We start from the raw sequence: 23,629 nt of genomic DNA, 5'->3' as shown, positions 1-23,629 counted from the left end.
CCTCGGAATATTCCGAGGAACTTCGGCCGTCCGAATATTCCGAGAAACCTTTGCCGTCGGAATATTCCGAGGAAGTGTATCCGTCGGGATATTCCGAGGAGATATGCCCTCGGAATATTCCGAGGAAGTTGTCGTCGGAATATCCCGAGGGATACACTTCCTCGGAATATACCCAAAATATTTTTTTTTTTAAAATTAAAAATTTATTTTTTAATTGAAATTCGAAAATATAAAATTAAAATTGAAATAGAAAACATATTAGATAATATTCAAAGTTGTACATACCAAAATAAAACATTCATAGTTTTTTTTTTTAAAAAAGAAAGAAACTACGGAAACTGCTCGTTCGGGTACATCCTCTTCATCATCTCCATCATTTGCTCGTTCTGCTTCCTCGTTGCCTCCCATCCCGCCTCTTGATCCGCCATCTTTTGCTTCAACGCAGCTATGCGGTCATCTTTGTCCTTCAACTGATCCATAAGCACTTCTGGATCAACATAGGGCTGTGGTGCAGAAGGAGGAACCAACCGGGCTCGACGACCCAAACCGACCAAACGTCCCTTCTTCTTTGGAACCGACTGAAATAGAAAATAAATAAATTTAAATAATGGAAAAGATGATAAAATGAAAATAAAGAAATAAATGAATTGAACTTTTTTATAAAGAACATACTGATTCAACGATTTCGTTGATTCGAATCCGGGACAAGTTGGTCGAAGCCGTCGAAGTGGCGTCCAGGTCGGTTTGAAGCTGAGATAGACGGGTCTCTTCGTCTTCCTTCTGAGTTTCGATCAGGCTGAGCACATCCCTCACAACACCATCATCAATCTCCCCGGTGTGCTTGTTGGTATGCGCCGTCTTCATTAGGACGAAATCATCAACCGGCTCGCCATCATTTTCATCCGCCTTGAAAAAAACAAAAGTTAAACAAACATTAGAAATTAGAAGAAATGCATAAAAATAAAATAAAAATACTTAAATAATTAAAAAAAAAGATTGAACTTACCAAGCGATCCCCCAGAGTGGCAATAGTCTGGGCACCCAAATTGTGCTTGTACATGCCCTTCCCACCACGATCGCTCTTGCGGTTGGCGGAGTTGGTCACGGAGGTAGCTTTCGTCTCGTCCTTATCCCAATGCACACACAACTCCTCCCAGATCGTGCTGTTGATCGACTTCGGAACCTTTTAATAATAAAAAAAATAGTTTAATAAATCCAAAAATAGTTTAATAAATTCAAAAAATTGTTTAATAAATTAAAAAAAACCTGGTTGATGAGCCACTTCTGCTTCCACTCGTAGATCTGCTTCCCATAGTTGTCCATAACTTTATGGACGAAGGCGTCACAGATAAAGTTCGTGTGATCGGGATTCCAGGTGAACTCTTGCTGAAAAAAAAACACAATTTGTAGAAATTTTATATTAAAGATTAAAAATATAAGTTAAAAAATTAGAATACTTACCGCAAACTGACGAAACCACATCTCCTGGTCCTCGGCAGGGAAGTGAGTGAAAGTCGGATATCCCTTGCTGAGGTTTGAGTACATCATATTGTTGATCCATGCGCTGATCCCGTTCCCGGATCGGTTGAACCTAATATAAGAAACAAATTATTAATAATGAATCAAATTTTAATGAAAGAAAAAAAAAGACTTTTAATTACCATGTTTGACATCGTCCCTTTGAACACGGAGTGAAATAGAGAAGATGCTCACGACTGGGCTGTTGAACCAACTGGGCAACAGTCATCACTCCCGGAACGACTGGAGGAGCGGGAGGGGTGCAGCAACGGGAGGGGGTGCAGCAACGGGAGCAAAAACCGGAGCGGAAAATGAAGAATCCTGACAGTGGCTGCTCGACCCCCGAGAGTGGTTGGACGAACCCTGAGAGTGGCTCCCCGTACCACTATGACCTCGTGGTGAGGCACGACGAGATCGAGACCGGGTCTGATCACCAGTAGACCTGTACATTAAAATAAACATATTTAAAAATAGTTTTAATAAATATTAATTGAAAAAACATTTAAAATTAGTTATAATAAATATATAAATTAAAAAAACATATTTAAAAATAGTTTTAATAAATATTAATTGAAAAACATATGAAAGATAGTTTTTATAAATACAAAAAATAATAAAATAGTGTTTATAAATCAAAAAAATGTTTTATAAATAAAAAATTAGTTTTAATAAATATAAATATTTTTATAAATATGAAATCATCTTTTATAAATCCAAAAATCAAATTTATATACAAAAAACGTTTTGTAAAATCTAAAAAATCGAATTTATATACAAAAAACGTTTTGTAAAATCCAAAAATCAAATTTATATACAAAAATCGATTTTATAAATACAAAAATAATAAAAAATTTATAAAAAAGTTCTAAATCAATTCAACACAACAAATTATCCAACCAAATCACAATTCTAAACCTATTACACAACCAAATCACAATCCTAACCAATCACCATAAAAAAATCTATCAAAAAACTTCTAAAATCATCAAATCTACATAAAAACCTAACAAATAGAACCTAAGAGAGTGAGATATGGTCCTTACATGATTTGTGTAGGTTTAGAGAGGATTCGCCGGAGAGATCGTCGCGAGAGAAGGGGGAGATCGCCGGAGAGGAAGAAGAGAGAAATGGGGAAGAAGAATTCCGTCTTTATAAAACCTAGGGTCCGACGGAAACTATCCGTCGGAATTTCTTCGGTATTTTTAATTTCAATTTTCGTGAAATATTTGGCGGCTGGTTTGCCCGGTTAAATGAAAATATACCGAGGAAATTCCGACGGACACTTAAATATCCGTCGGAATTTCCTCGGTATATTTATTAATTCGAGGAAAAAGAATATCCTATGCATGTATTTTTATTGGTTTATATTGTTCCTCGGAATTTCCTCGGACTATTCCGAGAAAATTCTGAAGAACACATGTTTGGGGTTTCAAAACATCAAATTTTTTAGCCCTATATCATTTCTTATACAAATGCAATGCATACCATTGAGGAATCTTTGTATAGATGATCATAAACTATGAAATAACAAAATTTCAAAATGAATTGTAAGTATTCCTTTTACCGTTCATTAAAGTGTATAAGTGTTTCTCTTATGTTGTGGGGATTTCGTTCATACAATCGGAAAAGTGTTTATTATAGGGTAAGGAACAAATTTTTGACTTCATAATCAGTCTAAGGCACTTAATAAGGGTTATATAAGTGTTATTCAAACCGCAAAACGTTGTTTTCGGTTTAAAAACCCTACTTCCTCGGAAAAGCCTCGAATATTCCGAGGAAATTCTGAGGAACACTTGGATTTCCTCGGAATATTCCGAGGCTTTTTCGAGGAAACAGAAACCCTAAAAGAAAAGCCCTAAATCGTCGGAAAAGTCTCGGACTATTCCGACAAAATTCCGAGGAAATCCCTAAATCCTATTATCCCTCGGAATTTCCTCGGTATTCTTATATTAAAAAAAAAAAAGGCGATGCTACTCTGTTTCTGAGTCATCATCACCAGATGAATCTGAATCTGGATCTTGGTGAAACTCTCCAATCTCTGGTTCATTCTCTACGTGAACGACGGCTTCCTCTCCAAAGTCGGTTAAATCGACTACAAGGCCAACTACAGCTAAATCTTCTGCTTCACTTAAGTTACCGGATGTGTTTGGTTGTAGTGGGTCTTCCAGCTCAGAACTTCCCTGAACTCGGCCTCTCGGGTTGAGTGATGTAACAGTGACCCATGGATCATCTCTGTTCCTAACCCGGGGGTACTTGATATAACAAACCTATAACATTTAAAAAATTATTTAATTTGTAAATAAGTGTTATTAATACACATGATGATGAATCATTATGAATAATTGATATATGTATATTTAATTACCTGATCGGCCTGAGAAGCAGAATGAAAGGATCATAATATTGCAACTTTCGCCTCGAATGTACTGATGTAACACCAAATGCATCTGTTCTCACACCTCGATCTGGAGTGTTGTCGTACCAATCACAATAGAAAACAGTACAGCGCAATCCAACCATGCCCAGATACTTGATTTCCATAATCTCCCGTATGTTTCCGTAGTATACATCACCTCCAGATGCAGAACAAATGCCAACATCATAAGTCGTACTCGAACGTCTCCTCTTTTGAGTTGTGAATGCATATCCTCGAGTACAAAATCTCGGATATGACTTCACAACATACTCTGCTCCACGCACCATCTCGCGTATCCAATCGTCAAATGTTTCACCTCTGGTCATACCAGCAGACACCGATTAATAGCACATATATATGTTATATCAATATATGTGAATTAGTATAAATATGTGATAAATAATATTTTAATTTGTTTAAAGCACTCACATAAGTAAACATCCATCCAGAAAATTCTCTCTGCTTCAGTTCTTCAAGTTCTTCCTCTGTGGCGTATCTATATTCGAACCGCTTTTCTGCCATGAAAATCATGTACATATGTTGACAATAATATAATTAATTAAGATTTAAATTTCAACTTGTTAAAGTAAAAATTTGTAAGCTAATTTATTTACCTCTCATATTGAAGAACATCTTCGCAGTTGGTGAGCAAATATGTTTGCAAATGACTGCGCTCCTGCTCAGTAAGTCGACAGTCCTTTGGTTTTCCGCTAAGTCGTCCAACATCTGTGAAGATGTCTGGAACCGTAACATTATATGTTGCCCGTTCGCCTCTATCATCATGCCGAGCAGGTCTTCTCTTTTTGGTCTGCAATTCTGCTGGAAAGTAGAACTCTGCAAAGTTTGAAGTTTCTGAATTTATCATCTGTGCGATTATAGAACCTTCCACCCTACTATAATTTTTCACCATCTTCTTCAAATGGTACATATACCGCTCATACAAATACATCCATCTATACTGCACAGGACCACCAAGTTCCAATTCTCTTGCCAGGTGAATAACCAGATGCTCCATAACATCAAAAAATGATGGATGAAATATCTTCTCAAGGTTGCACTGAATCACGGCTATGTTAGTCTTCAAATTTTCAATACCTTCCAGAGTCAATGATCTCGTGCATAAATCGCGGAAGAAAGCACTAATCCCTGCAATTGCTTCATGAACATTTCGTGGTAATAGTTCCTTGAAGGCAAACGAAAGGAGGCGCTGCATCATTACATGGCAATCGTGACTCTTCATGCTGATAAACTTTCCTTCTTTTTCTGTCGACACAGATACGCAAATTAGATGCGTAACCGTCTGGAAATTCCACATCGTTTGAAATCCAATCAAAGAACGCATCTTTTTCCTCTGTATCAAGTCGGTATATGGGAAAAGGAGTCCTACCATTCTCATCAACATGAAGTTCTGAACGAGCACATATATCGACTTAATTCAGTCTTGATTTCAAATTATCCTTTGTTTTACCTTGAACGTTAAGGATTGTGTTCATGAGATTGTCAAAAAAGTTATTCTTAATATGCATGACATCTAAATTATACCTCAGCAGATGATCCTTCCAGTATGGCAGATCCCAGAAAATACTCTTTCTGTGCCAGTTATGTAGCTCTCCAACCGCACTGACTCGAATGTTTTTTATGTCCACCTACATCAGGCGTCCTTTCTGCATCAAAATACCTAAACTTCTTCAACAAATCTTTCCCACTAACTTCCTCAGGTGGACCATCAAACACATGCTTGTTCTTCGTAAACGAAGTCTTACTCCTGCGGTATGGATGATCAGGTGGTAGAAATCGTCTGTGACAGTCAAACCAACACGTTTTCCTTCCGTTCTTTAGTTGGAAAGCATATGTGTCATCTTGACAATATGGAAATGATAGCCTTCCATGCGTTGTCCATCCAGATAACATACCATATGCTGGAAAATCACCTATTGTCCACATAAGTACTGCCCGCATTTGAAAGTTTTCTTTACATGAAACATCGTATGTTTCAGCACCTTGAGCCCATAGTTGTTGCAACTCATATATTAGTGGCTGAAGAAACACATCAAGTGATCTCTTAGGATGCTCTGGTCCGGGAACGAGAATGGAGAGAAACAAAAACTCTCGTCGCAAGCACAAGTTTGGCGGTAAGTTGTATGGTGTAAGAATGACTGGCCATAGAGAATATTGTCTTCCACTCTTGCCAAACGGGCTGAAAGCATCAGTACATAATCCAAGGTAGACATTTCTTCTCTCATACGCAAAGTCGGGATATTTTGATTGGAAATGCTTCCACGCTTTTGCATCTGAAGGATGTCTAATCTCACCATTTGTTGAATGCTCCGCATGCCATCTCATTGGTTGCGCTGTGCGTTCAGACTGATACAACCTCTGCAACCTTTTCGTCAAAGGCAAATACTACATCCTTTTAAATGGCACTGGAACTCTTCCACTCGTATCTTTATAACGAGCCTTTCCACAAAATTTGCATGTAACCCGCTCTTCATCCGCCCTCCAATAAATCATGCAGTTATCGCTGCATACATCTATTACCTGATACGATAAACCAAGACCAGCTACCAGTTTTTGAACCTCGTAGTATGAACCAGGGGCTACATTATCCTCAGGTAGAATACCTTTTACAAATTCAGCAATCGCATCCACACAGTCTTTAGCCAAATTATAAACTGTTTTAATGCCCATCAGTCTTGTTGCAGATGATAAAGCTGAATGACCATCTCTGCAACCTTCGTACAAGGGTTGCTTTCCAGCATCCAACATATCATAAAATCTCATAGCTTCTGCATTGGGTAAATCTTCCCCTCTAAAATGATCATTTACCATCTACTCAGTACCTACACCATAATCTACATCCATTATAATTGGTTCTTCTAACCTAACCGCAGGCTGAGGTTCGCTAGTACTACCATATTCATAATCAGTTTCTCCATGATGATACCAAATTTTGTAACTTCGTGTAAACCCATTCAAATATAGATGAGTCCAAACATCCCACTCTTTAATAATCTTTCTATTTTTACAATTAGAGCAAGGACATCTTAACATACCTGTTTCTGCTTCCGGTTGTCGTTGAACTAACGTCATCAATTCGGTTATACCTCATTGGTATTCTTCCGTAAGCAATCTCGTGTTCGGATCCAAATGAGGTCGATCGATCCAAGAACGATAATAATTTGAAGAAGACATGTTTTTTTCAATCAAATTCGTGTGTAAAAATAGTATGTGAGAGGATGAAGAAATGGAGTGAATGAAGAGGTTGGGGGTGCGGGTATTTATAGATGAAATGCTGCCGACAGTACCGAGGAAATTCCGACGGAATACCGACGGCAACGGCTCTTTCCTCGGAATTTCCTCGGAATTTTTAAAATCCCCAACGGCTCTCCAACGGCTATAATATATCCTCGGATATTCGTCGGTGTTTTCCGAGGAATATGCCTTCCTTGGTATTTCATCGGTATATTCCGAGGAAATTTCGAGGGAACCCAAATTTTGGGTTTTCTCGGAATTTCCTCGGAAATTTGTCAGAATATTCCGAGGATCTCAATTTCCGTCAGAATGTCCGTCAGAATTACGATGTTTTCTTGTAGTGAACCGATGTCCGTTTAAAAAATAACAATTTTCATTATTAACTGTGATGTGAGAAAGCCAATTAATTAGGTAAAGAGAGACAAATCCTATTAAAGAACGGAGCGAAAACTGATAGGAATAAGACTATGGTGCATTATATGGAAACAAATGAAAGATTTGGGGTCTCTATAAAAACTATAAAAATATTGAGCAAAGGTTGTGACCTTGAACTATCGTGCATTTGACTCATTGCTTATGGTTCACTTGTGACTCAAGCTTAGACCCACTTATATGCAAGACAAAGACAGCTTTCCCATCTACTACGTTGTAAGTTAGTTACCATTTTTTCTCTCTTTGTTGTGTATTAGATATAAAGGAAGCTTTGTTTCAGTAAATTGCTTGCTTCCAGGCTAATCATGCTTAAAGACTTTCTTAGTTTTGACTCTATATGCATGAGATTTGGTTTTGTTCGGATCTCTGTATTAAACACTCGTTAAAGTGAATTTTCTCAACTTGTCTATTGATTAGAGAGAATGTTTGATATATATACCAATGCGATATCTGTTTTGAAAACCATACAGAGATAGATGTGGTTGAGAAGAAGCACAAACACAAAACTAAAAAAGCTAGACCAAATAAATCGAACTATAAAACCATTAAAAAGCTAAACCATATCTATTGTGTAAGATTATAAAACTGTGCTTGGTGAGTCATTGCATAATCCTATGTTCGACTACATGGAGCTTTTCTAGTTTAAAACAAATGCCTTTTTTATACTCTTGTAATTGTATGAAAATATAAAGTCATGTCGGTCGTTACTCCTCGAATGCGCTTCAGTACCAATTTACAGATTATGATGAAAACTTTCTTGTTTAATATGTTCTTCCTCTGTGACTACTAATAGTTTGGGGTAATGGAAATAGAGATTTGGTTCACTCTTGAAACACGTTTATATTTCATTCGGTAAAGAAACTTTTACTTGTTATTTTGATCATGCCTTTAGGCCGGTCTATACAAACATGCAGGACAATGTTTCCATGCGACATAGTGAATGTAATCTATTTTGCTAAGTGACTGTGAAGTTAGCATGAGAAGAAAAGAAAAAATAATGGCTGGCTTGATTTTTTTTATTATTTTTTTGAAACTGGCTTGCTTGATTTTTAAGCTCTCACTCAAAAAGGAAAGTGATGATCGTAGCTGACATCAATTAGAAATGCTCTTTATGAAACTCGAACCGTGTGCTTGTTTTCTGACTTATTTCTTGTGCTTGCTTCTTCAACTCCTTTGCCACGGTTGGTATGCCGCAGTAAAACACTCCTGCACCAATAAGATCAATAGTTTTACATATAATGCTTCTTGGCCTAGATATGTATTAGCAAACAAGTTCTATATTTTATTTGCCCAGTGGTATTAATTCATTAGCAGCTGATTGTATAGAGTAGTACTTACCGACTGTTGAATTTGGATGCTTTCTTGCTATGCTACTGAAGACTTCCTTCCAGTTTGGCCTTGCAAAATGTGTTCTCACCTGTTACAATGGATGATGATATATCTTCTTAATGGTTTGGTAACATTGGGACATTATGTTTTGGTCTGATGATATATTAGAATTTTTCTTACCCGTGTCCCGGATAGAATATCAACTCCATGTTTGGCATGGTTCAAAGCCTGGACCATCTTTATCAGAGTTGATCTTGCATCTCCTTCATCATATACGCTAGTAAGGTAGTTGTGCAACTCAATTTGCTCCTGTTTCACGAGATTAAAAATGAAAAAGGAATTAATATATTAGTATTATCGATCAATTACTACAGGTTAAGTAAGTGGTGATGAATAGAAATGTTTATTACTCTGCAGTCCATGTCTGATATTTCCTCCATTACACCTCTAAACCATTCAACGGATCCAGGCTCCCTTGTGACCCAGTAGAAGTGAGCCTTCACTGCTTTCTTTTTCCCTCCTTGTGTTGAACTTGGAGTTATTGTGGTAAATGAAGATGTATTGCTATTCCAGCTGAAATCTGATTTGCTGAATTCATTGTCCTGCGCCAGAACAAGTAAAGAGATGTTATGTATTTGGTGCAAAAGGTTTCTTCTGGTGCACTGAGTCTGGCTTACTGTTTGTTCTTCTCTTGAGTTGTTCAGTAGATCCTTGAGTATGCTTATGAAAGGAGTAGCTCCTATCCCCAATCCAATTAGGAGCAAGACATCATAACTTTTGTAGTCCTGTGCTGGGGCTCCATATGGACCATCTACTAATAGTTTTGGTTGTCTGTCCAATGCATGATCAATCAACAAGGCGTGTTAATACTAAGTAGTATCTAAATATGTAGTGGGAAGCAAAGGAGGTGTATTGGTATTTACTGTGATGAATCAGTATTGCCATAGGCAGAGAATTTCGATCGGCCAATCAGGCATGTTGAAAGATCTTTACCCACTGTTAGAACTCGTTGTAGCTCCTCTGTCCAGTCTCCGAGTGTTCGGATGTGTACACTAAGTTGGTCATCTCCTGGCGCAGAGGTAATAGAAAACGGATGCCTGGAGAAGGTTTAGGTATAACATCTTTATATGTGAAACTCTCGAGATGTTTGCTAAACACTATGAATATGTCATCAGTACTCACCATTCAAATCTAGAGATTGTTGGACACTGCAAGAATATGTATTGACCACTCTTGTACTTAAATCCAGGAGGCTTTGACATGATTAAGCTGAGTACTTCCCCAGGTAACATAGAAACCTGCAGAGATCAAGATTTGGAATATGTTTTTTTTTTTTGTTTACTCAATACACTTTTTTATCAGGCAGAAGAACTTTCTCAGTGAAGGTGGCTTGCCTTGAGGATTTTGACAGAGTAATGGTTGGACCTACAAGCTCGCAGACTTCGTTCTGCCACGTAGACCACCAGAGGAACCGAGATGTACATCCAAGTCTGTGAGGTTTTAATTTAGGTTTTAGTAACATTTTGACCACTTAAGTTTAAGAGCAAAGTGAGATTTAGGTTTCTGCTTACAGTTTTTTGATACCACTTATCAGCAAAGAATAGGAAGGTCCCATGCACAATGAGCATTATGTAGACAACCACTAGAAGGTGATGAGTGTACCAAAAGGCGTTAAAGCCAGTTAACCGATCAAGTGGTGCAGGTAGCCTCACACGGTTTCTCCTGAAATGAGTTGATGCTAATGTGAAGGCAATGGTTGTCAAGATCACCATAGAGATCCCAGTGATTCCTTCTGCACCTGTCATCAGGTCTTTGAATGTGGGCTTAACACCATGGAAGTAAGAAGCGATCAATGCAAAATCTGCTGGACTCGAATTTATAATCCGTGGAAAATCACACGCCAAATGAGTACCAGCATGAACAAGTATCGCAATCACTATGGCACAAGCAATAATCTGCAAGACAGAAAGCAAAACAGTGTTGATCTCAAGATTTGTATCGATGAAGAGTGAAAGAAGGTTACTTAGTACTCCCTCTGTTTCACACATACACTAGTTTCATTTTTGATATTTTTTCTTGTTACATAAAAAATATCATTTTAAAAATTCAGGTACAATTTATAACTACTTTCATCTTAATATTAATTACAAAATGTGTTTGATTTATAAATAATTTTATTTATTTCAAATACTATTTGTTAAACATATGTAATTAATAAAAACATAAATGCATTTTAATTATTTTATTAATCCATGCGCGAAGAATGTGGCGAAATGGAGGGAATATTTTTTTACCTTATGGAAGTTGATGTTATCATCAAAAGGAACAAAAGCTCGAGCGCGTGTAGATCTCAGCCAAGTCAAGGTGTTTCTACAAACAGGTAACAGAACAAGAGCCATGTTGAGCTTGAGAGTCTCTGCAGCTCCTTTAGCAGTGGTTAAACAATAACCCATGACTTTAAACGCAGCTTTGTCTCTGTACTGAAAAAACTTCCAGACGAAGAGAAGGGCCATAAGAATGACCCATAATAACAGAACCCATATTCGTTGCCAGTTATCTAGAACCAAACACTGAAGCGTTTGTCTACATTTTCGAACCACATGACGAGGTCTAATGAGATTCCGTCTTGGTGAACTCATTCCACTCATTCCAACGCTTGTCGTGCTAAGCGGTCTACTGTAGTTCATGTATGCGTCTCTCTGAAGTAAGAGTGTCTCGAGTTGCCATAACTGATACGACAAAACAAACATGGATAGTATGTGAAGATAAAAGACTACATTATCTCTGCTGATTATTATTATTAATTATTATTATCTATTTTACCTCAATGTATCCAAGATTCTCTGGATCGAGTTCTTCCATGATCAGAGATGCGTACTCTTCTGCTTGTTCCTTGAGTTTTGCTAACTTGTTTGCTGATGCGCTTAGCATTAGAAGCTGTGTTGCAAAGTATAAACGTTATTCTATGATCTTTTGATTGTTGTAATAGTAACTCATGTGTTTGCATTAATATGCTATAAAAGAAATTACTTCTTTGATTTCTTGACTAGTGATCCTCCCGTCTTCATTGCTGTCAACCCTGGTGACAAAACACTGAGAACTTCAAAAACTATAGCAGAATCATTAATGAAAAAATAATATTTGAAGCATATATCACAACCAAAGTTTTTTTTTGTTTTGTCAAAGCAGAAAAATGGGAAAGTTAGTTGAACTAAATGTTTGGTAAAATTATGGGAAAAAAAACGCAAAACCATTTTCTGATTTGGTGGATTTAAGAGTCATGGCCTATTGTTTATCTCACTTGCAAGAAAACTAAATGCGGGAAACAGCTAAAAAGAGGAAACTTCTTTTTGAAAATCTGTTGAAAGTTTGTTTTACTGGAACAAGTAAACCACAGCCCATTAGTCAAACTCGCTTAATGCTTTTCACCGTTGATTGCGTGAGCTAACAGATCCAACGGCTAATAACACCACGTGATTTAAATGATTCATCTAACATATCCAATTGCATTTGCCCATCTTATTGCAACATATCTTTAATTTATGCTTAATAATTCCCTAAAATGTAGAAAATTACTGTGAAATTACGGTAGGCTCTCACTAAAGAGATAACAATCTCCAATCAAAGAGTGATGGTTGAGCTAATTACTTTCTTTATTTAACAAAATTTACTCAATTGGATATTAACACACACAAAAACCTAAATTTATTAAAAGTGCAAAGTTGATGAGAGAGCTCATCTGCATTTTTCAGGATACAGAAAAAGATACTACTAATTACAGATAAACATTATCGTCAATCATTAAAGTCATCAGCTAATTAAGTGAACTTGGATCAAACCCATTTGTTTTCTTGTGCTTTTTTTTTTTTTTTCAAATTGCAATGCGTCATTCCCGCAAAAGTTAATAAACGTAAAGACAAACACAAGAGAAAGAAACGTACATATCGAAGAAGATTTGAAGACGCGCGTCGAAGCTTTGATCAGATATCTGTAACCAGAAATCGTGAAGTTCATCGCTCGTTATCTTCTCCAGCTTCTGTCTTCTTCTTCTAGCCAAAGCATCGAACACACTAACCGCGAACTCCTTCGAATCCTTCATCCCTTTATTTTTATCAAATTAAAAAAACAAAAAAAAAAAAAAAAAAAAAAATCTTAAGTAATTTTTGTTCCGACATCTAAACATGTCTTTGTTCCGACATCTAAACAGGTTTTGTTTATATGTAATAGATTCTTTTAATTTGTGGGTTTAATATCTAACTTACCAACGCACTCTCCGAAATCTTCTCGCGCAAGCAACCCTTCTTTAGAAAGCGATTCGAATCGTTTCTCAACTTTCTTCCACATCTGATCGCAATCGCAATCGCAATCGCAATCGCCATCACGATTACAATCGCAGCTGTTTCCTTTCGTGGTTTTGTTGATGAATTGTAATCCCTTAAGCGCTCTCTTTGCGCTCGACGTTGATCGCTGTAGAATTGCGTTTTCCCTCCGTCTATTCCTCGCGGACATGATCGGCGTCTCTGTCCCCGCCGCTCCCTGACGCTCCACATCTCTAGAAGCCGTCGAGTCCGACCTCAGTAACCTCCCAATCGTCTTCCGAATCCTCGAAGACGCCGTCGATAGACTCCTCGTTAACCTCCCCGTCGTCTCCGTCGCCGTCTGACGCTCCAAATCTCTCTCCCGGGAGGCTGAAGAAGTCGTTGTTCTTGTCGAGTCCGACCTCAGTAACCTCCCGAACGTCTTGTGGATCCTCGAAGGCGTCGTGGATAGACTCCTCGTTAACCTTCCCGTCTCCGTCGCGGAGACTGAAGAAGTCGTTGGTCTCATTGAATCCGACCTTAGTAACCTCCCGAACGTCTGCCTGATCCTCGTCGGCGTCGTGGATAGACTCCTCGTTAACCTTCCCGAGACATTAACCGATCTCGGCTGAGAATCAGACGTGGCCTCCGACATTCCGCAGACGACGATGGAGTCGTCGCCGTTGAGCTCCAGAGTCACCTCCACGAGCTCTCTTTCCCAGCTGCTTCCGCTTCCAGAGTCTCCATCACGAGTCAAACCGTTGAGAAAAACCGGCAGCATTGCGCCGCCGGTGGATGGTGACGGTCTTAACTCCACACCGTCGTCGTAGCCATCTCCGCCGTGACTGAAACTAGATTGCGTTGAGAAACTCAGAGGCGATAACTTCATTAATCAACCACCTACGCAAATATAAGATTTATATTAAATTAAATATATATCTCCTCTTTTATTTTCACCGATGGCCATGGAAGAAGAGACGAGGAGGTGAGAAAACAAAAACAAAAACAAAAACAAAGTAGAAGAAGAATGTGTAAAGAACAATAAAAGAGAGAGAAAATCAGAAAACAAGAGAGGCACTTCTCAACCGATCGATACAAACAATTACACACAATTTTCAACGCTTAGTTTTTTTTCTTTTTTAGTGTGTGTGTGTGGCCAAGTCGTGTTTCACAGTTGTTGTTTGCCTTTCTTCTTCTTTATTTTTTAATTTAGCTTTTAATTTGTATGTGTGTGTATCTTTTTTCCTATCTACTTAAACTAATCACCTCTACTAATTATCAAATATTATTGTTGCGAAAGATATAAAGATTAGTTGTTGTTGTTTACAATAAAGGGAAAAAAAAACTGGATGGGAATATATTAATATTGGGTTATGGTCTAACGTATGTGATTAATTCACAATATCTTAGTTCATGAGTTTCGCCGCCAAAGTTAATGCCAAGAACATTAACTATTACCACTAATCAATCAGTAATCTTAACTGCTATGATCATAATCGGTATTAGTGACTTTTGTGGGCAGTGTACCTTAATGAATATGCAAAGGGAAAGAATTGTTGTCTGATCCGCTGGCAGAAACTGATCAGGATGTTACGACACGTCGAAACTTGAAGACAGCTTTATATTGCCCTAACTTTAATTAATATGGATATATTAAGTTAGAAGGCAGAGAGTGGGAGACAAGAATACGTAATTAGTTTATACGCTATATATAATTTTTAGGTATTAAAAAAAAGAATGAACTGGCAAAGAAAAAGAAGGTGGTCAAAGAGATGTTTAATGTAATGAAAGGAGACCAGAGCATATATATACATAAAGGGGATTGAAGGAACAGAAACTTCTGGTTCGTGTTTAGTGATTATTAAACCTAAATGCTACGCTTTGTCGCAAAGCAGTACATAGCCAATGTTGTACGTCCAAAGTTTTGAGTACCTCCTCTTCTAGAATCTCTCTTTCCTTTGTTACCTATTTTCAGGTTGTTTTATGGGCTGTATGGGCCATTGTAGTGTCTACCGTCTATTTAGAGATCAGGCCAAGGTTTCGACCATTGGTCATGCTTCTATCATTTAGCATTTTAGTAGGTTTCAGAATTTCTGGTATAGTCAAATGCTATTTGCTCCATGATTTTAGAATAGTCTATGATGTGGGAGTAAGAGTCTTAGGAATGTACTCGGGTTCGGTGTAATTTGGTTAAATATTATTCTTCGCCACTATTAGATTGTAAAATTATTTCAGTTTATAGATTTCGCAATTTACCTCGTTTAAATGGCAAATAACCAAATATAGGACTAATCCATGAGACTATGAAAACATGTGAAATGGATCGCTACGAAACTCTTTAAATTTTCTCTTTATAAGAACATCTCTTGGAAGTTTTAAAATAATATTCAGATAGATTTTAAGAAAAACAAAACGTTCTAACGTGGTGATGAATAACAACAAAATATAGCAACATGGTAATAGTCACACATTGCGCACGGATATACATTAATTAGGAAGAGTTTATATGGTAGAACTAATATAGAAATATTGATAGGGTAGCACTCGTAGCAGCCAGCAACGTGCATTCCATTCACGTTGAAATCCATGTTAGACGAGGCCACGGCTCTTTCTATGTGTATTTTTCCTCCATTAATAATTATAAATCGCATTGGCTGACAATATCAATTTATATAAAGAATGTGTATTTATATGACAAGGAATATGATATATGTGCTTTGTTTCCTTTATAACTTGTTAAACTATTTCAAGTACTATTCTGGTAGTTGCAATCTCTACATCATACATATCTTACTAATTTATGTATGTGAATCTGAAAAAGAAAGATCTATACCTTTTAATTAAGAAGGAGAATCTAAAAAAAAGAACTGATATAAGAAGACAGAATCAAAGCTTAGGGCAACCATATTTATATATATTACCATGACAATATTCAAATCTGAATATATATGAGGACTTTTGGGAACAAGGAATCAACGCCGAAGAATCTCACCATTGCATTCAGAACTGGAGGCTTTATCTTGGGCAATGGAGTGTATGATTCATGTATCGATATGTCAATCTTTTGGGACCGATTGCAAGGATTTAATCTCAATGATCAAAGACCCCGGAGCATGACCAAACTTTTCTACTGACCTGGAAGAGTTTATGAAGTTGAAGAGCAGATTCACAGAGTTCTCGATTGTTTTTGTTACTCGTTCGGAAAATGTATCGTATGATTCATTAGCTAAGATAGCCAGATCCTTTCATAGAGAATTGTATTATATTGGTTGTTCTGTTCCGGTCTGGTTCCCCAGACCACTTCAAGCTTGAGTAATAGAATAGCCGTTCGAAGAAAAAAAAAGAATATATAACAGGACTAGAGTATACGCTTAAGGAAGTTAGGAGCCTATAGTTTAGTTGATGTTGTTTGTGTCAGGAATTGCTTCTACGTACTAGCCAGAAAAAAAAATCCAGTATAATGCGCATTAGTTTACTTTGTATGTAGGAAAAATGATCGCCGACTACATGAAATATTGGCCATGAAATATTGGCTATCACATGACCAATCATGCAAACTAAACTAATGTATACCTAACTATACGAAATATATATTATACATGTCAACATCCCTCAACTTAATGATGTTATATAGTTAACATCACGAGTTTAATTTCATTTATCCAAAAAGTGATTTGGATGTCAGAGACCGTTTAAATCTCTTGTTTTATCAATTAAAATATGACGTTCCTGACAATAATTTAACTAAAATTAATTTTTGACCCGCGTTTTAAAAATGTAAGAATATTTTTAACCAAAATCTAATTTAGAAAATCAATATGTCTTATAAAATTTTGGTAAGTAGTGTTTTAAAATTTTTATTTTAGTGTATTTGAAAACTATATAATTATATTTTTTATTATATTAAATATGAAAGTTATATAAGATATTATTTAATTTTGTTTTTTTAATTATTTCAATCTGTTTTGTTATTAACTTTTAATAGAATTTATGTAATTCATTTGATAAATTGTGTGATATATAATTATTTGATCAATTTTTTATTATAAAACTTATTTAATGTCAATATATTGATTCTAACATTTTATTTATTTAATATAAATTATATTTTTTATATTTTTATAAACAAAAATTGCATTCATTTAAACTTAGTAAAACTTTCATATTAGATTCTTATTCTTAGATTGTTTTTATTCTTAAAACTATATAACTGATAATTATATAGGCGAGATTATGTTTGGTTGAAGTTGACATCAAATAAGTTTTAAACAAATAAAATGTGAAAATTAATAAATTTACATCAAATAATTTTTATAATTAAAAATTTATCAAATAAGTATATATCACACAATTACTCAAACGAATTAGAGAAATTTTATTAAAAATTCATAAGAAAAAATATTAAAATAATTTAAAAACAAAATTTCATAATATCTTATATAACTTTCATATTTAATGTAAATAAAAATAAAATAATTATATAGTTTTCAAATACAATAAAATATAAAACACTCCTTATCAAAATATGTTAAAACATATTGATTTTGTAAATTAGATTTTGTTAAAAATATTCTTACGCTTTTAAAACGTTGGTTAAAATCAATTTTAGTTAAATTATAGTATGGTCGGTCATGTTTTAATTGATGAAACGAGATATTTAAACAGTCTCTGACATATACATTCGTTTTTGGATGAATGAAACTAAACTCGTGATGTTAACTACATAATATCATTAAGTTGAGAAACGTTGTCATGCATAACATATATTTCGTATAGCTAGGTATACATTAATTTAGTTTGCATGGTTAGCCATGTGATGGCTAATACTTCACGTAGTCAGCGATCATTTTTCCTGTATGTATAATGAAGCTATAACCGTACTATTGTTGATTAGCGTTACAGATTATGGTGTATTGATAATATATTTTCTATCATCATATCTCAGAAATAAACATCATCAAGGGTGGGCTTCGTTAAATTGTCAAATATTAGGGAGAAATCAATATTAGGATGGGCCTAAAATAAATTGGAATTGCGAAATAGAAGAGACTCACGTGCTATATTATTGATATATGTATTGGGCTAATTTAGCAATACCGTTTTGGGGTCGAAAAACGTCGCAGCTAGTTAAAAAATGTAGGTTCAGTGTGTATTTTGGTGCGTTATCTAAAGTATAAAGCGTGTTTTAAGGAATTTTGATTTAGGGTGATATAAGTCAAACTTGGTTTCAAAAGGTAGTATAAAAACTAGTAAAAGCTGTTCTTATCTTTTTTTTTTTTTTTTTTGACTAAAGCTGTTATTATCTTACCACCACACATGAGCCTCGAGGTCTATAAAGAGTTGTGACATTTGATTGAACATGAGTGGGGAGTTGATTGAACATGAGTGGGGAGGGAATAAAAAGGAGGGTAATTCATTTTTGCTTCCGGCATGTTAACAGATAGGTTCCACAGTTCTATTCGGTGTTGAATTCTGAAACGTGTCTTCGTCTTTACGTATATTACCGTCCGATGAATCTATCAGTATGACGGCATCTATAGACAATATTTGGAGAATAAACCTAACCGGTGAAAGTAGGCCTGGGCGTTCGGATATTCAGGTCGGGTTCGGGCCAGTTCCTTTCGGGTCCGGGTCTTTTCGGATCCTAAATATTTAGACCCAATAGGTACTTAGAAATTTTCGATTCGGGTTCGGGTCGGTTCTTCTCGGATCCGGATCGGTTCGGGTCTATAATTAAAATACCCATAAAATACCCATAATTTTTCGGGTCCATATCGGGTTTGGGTCGGATTCGGGTATTTAGGATCTGAAAAGGACATGATATACTCAATTCCATCAACTTTAGTTGAATATTTGTCATATATATCTAAAATTTTACAAAACAACTTAAATGAAACTATTAATAATTAAAATAAAACATTTTAAAACTCTAAATTTTACATTTTAAAGCTTTATATTACTTTAAAAATGTTAAAAAATAATAACAAATGTTGTTAACAAAAGATATTTCAACTAAATCATAAAATAATATATATAAAATAGAACACAAAAACATCATAGTTTTAGATATACATGTTTTTAAGTCGGGTACAAATCGGTTCTTATCGGGTCGGGTTTATTCGGGTCGGTTCTTTTCGGGTCCGGGTCTATTCGGGTCGGTTCATTTTCGGTTCCGGTTTTTTCGGGTAAAAAAAATTTAGACCCAAAAGGTACTTGTAAATTTTCGGTCCGGTTCCGGGTCGGATATTTTTGGGTCGGTTCCGGTTCGAGTCTTCGGGTCCAGGTTAAAATGCCCAGGCCTAGGTGAAACAAATTACTACAAAATTCTTCAAACAAATTATTTTATGATAACAAAATTTATTTTTAAAATCATTTGACAATATTGGATAACATTTTTCCACATTATGTTCTTATAAATGTAAGATGTGGGAAATAATAAAACTTTAGCAAAAAAAAATCCAAGAAAATTAGGAAAAACAAGATACCTGGTGATTGGGACCTTAGTGGTCCGTATTAACCAACAACATATGATCTAATCCATTTACAAACGTAGTTCTCATCCGACTTCAACCTATGTCAACGCCAAACCAGATCAAACTTGTCCAGTTATTCAAATACAAATAGAAAACGACTAATTTTAACGATTCTAAATTCTTGAAATTTCTAGAGTATATGGTGCTGTAGTGCCTATAGATGATTCAGTCCCACCAGGTGACCAAGACAAGTTTTAAGTTTTGGTTGGTGTCTCCAATTACAAACCACATATGAAAGGCAAAAATAATAACATACTTGACTGATATCGCATTCTTAGTCGAGCTGAAAAGCAACAAGTTCAACGGATATGATAATAAGATATTTGATTGTTATATATTTTTCTACGCAATCGAACAGCAATACTTGTAACTCGCTTGTAGCTAGCTAGGCCACTCCAATATATTTAGTTTTATCTACCAGACTTTGCATTTAGAGTATGTTTATACTTTACAGTTAAATCGAACATGTAGGTTTTGGCGATTGCAACCATGATTGAATATCGATTGTTAGCAGTTTTTTTCATATGTAGTCTTATTCGAAATATAGGGTCGTATAACACATTTTTGTATGTGTTTATACTTTTAGAAAGTTTCGGGATTGAAGCATAAAGCAGACAAGAATACAAGAACATTTAATGTAATATCTAGTTTCTAGTTAACAGAGATAGATGAAGCTCTAAGCAAATGTTGAGGGGACCGCGAAACGACGACACCTTGGTCGGTGAATCTCTCTATCTATCAACAAAAAAAATCAAGATCGAAGAACTGTCATATCCTTGTCTCGCCCCTGAATTCCATATAGTTCTAGGTTTGATTGTGGTGAAATTAGCGTTTTACGACCGATAATTAAGGGGGCGACTGGTTTTCCCGCTACCACCCGCAAACGCAGCTTTTGCGGTTGGTAGCGGTTGTCGGCGGTTTGCAACAATCATTTAAATAGTTCTAAACCGTTTCAAACCGCTTCAAACCGCCCCGAATCTCATAAATTCAAAAGCTGGCTCCAGCTAACGTTTGCGGTTGCGGGAGGGTAAAATTTTTTTCTTTTTTTTTAAACAATATATATACAAAAGTAAAAATATTTAATAAAAAATTTCAAATTGAAATTATGAAAATATTAAATATATATATTATATTTTAATTAATATTATAAAATTTTATAATAAAAACAATTTCAATAAATTTTCAAAAATTAAAATTATAACTTTCTAAAAATAAATTTTATATTTATTATAATTTTACGATTTTTGATATTCTTATAATTATATTAAATGTAAATATTGTTAATTTATTATTTGACTGTTACCGCATTTGGTAGTTAACCAGTCATAAATCACCCGCAAACGCACCAATTTTTAACCGAAGTACCAGTCGTACAAATCTCTTAAAACCGCTAGAAACCGCAACTGCCCACATGTACAAACTCCCGCAACCGCAACCGCAACCGCTGCGTTTGAACCAGTCAGGCCCTAAATATAGAATACACGTTGCTTCATTAAGAAAAATGTTAGCTATATGGACCTCAACTCCTCAAGGCTCGTCATATATAGATTAGCTATGAAAAATAATTAATCACAAGAATTAAAAATTAAGTTATTTATAATCAAAATTTAACATATGCGAAAACTTCAAAACATAAATCATTGTGAAATAGAGAGAATATATTCCCTTCCGTTTTAAACTAATTGTCGTTCAAGAATTTTACACATAAATTTAAAAATTGTTTAAAATTTTAATTTTGCCCTTGTTTCACCATTACAATTGCATTGAATTTATTTTTTATCTTAGTTTATTAGGAACAAAAAAGATAAATCAATAGAAAGTTGCATTAGAATCATAAAATAACACATATTTTGCAATGAAATTTTTTATGCTATACGATACTTAATTTAAAACAGAGAGAATATTATAGTACATAGATTTTTTTTTTCATTGAAAAATTCAAATAAAAGAGTTAAAAATATGAAAAGTGCGTATCTGAGAATGGGAAAAAAAATAAGTAGGCTTTCTAGTTATATCAACTGAATTAAATAGCACGAAAAGATATAATTTTTTTGAACACAAGAAAAAAAGATATATTAATAAGCATAATTAAAGGAGATTAATTAATGCCGAGAATGATTAGATTAATTTAGCGATAGATTAGAGGAGAGTTATAAAATTGATAGTGATTAAACAAAAAAAAAAGAAAAGGAGGGGGAGCGGAAAGAGAGGCATGTGGAGTGATGGCATGTAAAAACCTAACATGGGATCATTCCAATTGCATTTCCAACGCCACCAGCTGTGGAATTTCATTATACCGAATCATTCTGTTTGCTCTTATGTCCTCAATCACAAAGCAATACATACACACAATATCATTAGCATATACTTCCTCCGTTCCATGACAATAGACTTTTTAGAAAAAAATTTTGTTTCAGAAAAATGTATTTTTTGTGTTTTCTATGAAAAATTGTAAACTTCGAAAAAATTAATTGATTTTATTGAATTACTATTAGTTAAAAGTTATTGAAAATTACCGAAAATGATACATTTATTATGGCAGTTTAATGTGTTTTTTAATATGTGTGAAAATATTAAAAAGTCTATCTTTGTGGAACGGATGAAATACTATATTTCATATATGTTTGGTTTTCTGTCTGCATGTCCCAATTCCCATGCATGTTTTTTCTTCTTTACAAACTGTTTTGTTTACTCCAAAATGTGAAAGTTTTGCTTTCAAAAAAAGAAGTGAAAGTTTGGAGAGCTGACTCGTTATCTCCATGTTTTTTTTTTTTTTTTTGATAAAGGGCATCATTATCTCCATGTTTGATCAAAATAAATGGTGGATCTATGAAACATATGTTGCCATTGATCGGTAATGCTGTACCAACGTGAATACGATGTATTATCTTTTGTGTAAGTATTCAGTGGAACGATAAAAAAAGTCATACAAAAGATTGATCTTTCTAATTTTTCACATATACTATAAAACCATAAATATTTATATTTTTAATTTGTTCTTTCAAAAAAGGTTCAACCATTAATGTTTTTACCTTTTAATTGATATTAAAAAATTTAATCAAATATATTAATAAATGTGTAAAACATTAATTTTTTTTTTTTCAATAAAACATTAATTTCGAAATACAAAAAAAAGGTTTAAACCATTATTCTTTTAAACATGGAGTGAGTTAGCATATGTTATTCCACTACATTTATTGGATTGTTCCGCCATCTATTGTCATGGCTAACTACTTTTACTTGCATTGTTACTTTTTGCCATTAGAGCACTTCCAATAGTTAGAAATCATGAAAATATTAGTATTAAAATTATTTTTTTATTTTTTATTTTCTTTAAACTAAATAATCATCTATTTAAATGATATGTGTTTTTTAGTATCCCATAGTTTCTTAAAAACTCATAACTAAGAACTTTTACTCATTTTCTCTCTTAATTTTATTTTTTTATTTTTCTTCAAATACTAAAAACTCCTCGTAATATTGGAAGTGCTCTTATGGCCTTATCTCGTCGTATCATAAGAAAATGTACATCTTTTTCTTTTTTTCTTCTTCATCTTTTAGTCATCGATAGTCTCATATTCGAGTCTAAATTAATGGAGTATGTCTAATATCGCTGAAATAGCACCTTATTAAAAGCATGAGCTACCCGTGTCCAAAACAAGTGTTTATTTTTTCTCTAAATAACAATAACTGAAATTATATTTAAAAGCCCAACTTTGTTTGAAAGTTTATGTTTAATTTAGACTCTCTCAAAAAGCTAGACCTTATTTTATTTTTTTAGATTGATGTCTAAATCCCCTATATATTAATCCTGAAGCATTACAACATGTTTTCGTAGCCACGTGTCATCA

At 34.8% G+C, this 23,629-nt stretch overlaps 1 protein-coding gene across 3 annotated transcripts; it reads right to left on the bottom strand.

Moving 5' to 3' along the window:
• Window positions 1-8,461: 8,461 nt before the first annotated feature.
• Window positions 8,462-14,924, bottom strand: LOC106397918 (respiratory burst oxidase homolog protein E). Of its 3 annotated transcripts, none has more exons than XM_022701516.2 (14): window positions 14,773-14,924; window positions 13,210-14,145; window positions 12,889-13,048; window positions 11,978-12,026; window positions 11,771-11,884; window positions 11,242-11,676; window positions 10,519-10,902; window positions 10,342-10,437; window positions 10,130-10,245; window positions 9,871-10,044; window positions 9,358-9,778; window positions 9,128-9,256; window positions 8,957-9,035; window positions 8,462-8,824 (listed from the first exon to the last, which is right to left on the bottom strand). In XM_022701516.2, exons 2-14 carry the CDS (start codon window positions 14,132-14,134, stop codon window positions 8,715-8,717), a joined length of 3,192 nt encoding a protein of 1,063 aa, XP_022557237.2. In that variant the 5' UTR covers window positions 14,135-14,145; window positions 14,773-14,924; the 3' UTR covers window positions 8,462-8,714. The 3 variants fall into 3 exon arrangements, with proteins under 3 accessions (XP_022557237.2, XP_013694005.2, XP_048612643.1); XM_013838551.3 differs by lacking the exon at window positions 14,773-14,924 and having other exon boundaries at window positions 9,358-9,549; window positions 9,625-9,778; window positions 13,210-14,405; XM_048756686.1 differs by lacking the exon at window positions 14,773-14,924 and having other exon boundaries at window positions 13,210-14,410.
• Between the last annotated feature and the right edge of the window lie 8,705 nt (window positions 14,925-23,629).

This window comes from Brassica napus, chromosome C5, assembly GCF_020379485.1.
Source record: "Brassica napus cultivar Da-Ae chromosome C5, Da-Ae, whole genome shotgun sequence".
Lineage (NCBI taxonomy): Eukaryota > Viridiplantae > Streptophyta > Magnoliopsida > Brassicales > Brassicaceae > Brassica > Brassica napus.
Note: the sequence above shows the minus strand (reverse complement) of the source record. Positions and strands in the feature narration are given on the sequence as shown.

Excerpts from the sequence above, each read along its gene's own strand:
- LOC106397918 (XM_022701516.2), bottom strand. The coding sequence starts at position 14,134 with ATGAAGTTATCGCCTCTGAGTTTCTCAACGCAATCTAGTTTCAGTCAC. Across the intron at positions 10,903-11,241 it reads ATAACATCAACTTCCATAAG|ATTATTGCTTGTGCCATAGT; the intron begins GTAAAAAAATAT and ends TCTGTCTTGCAG. Across the intron at positions 10,246-10,341 it reads ACTCTGTCAAAATCCTCAAG|GTTTCTATGTTACCTGGGGA; the intron begins GCAAGCCACCTT and ends TGATCTCTGCAG.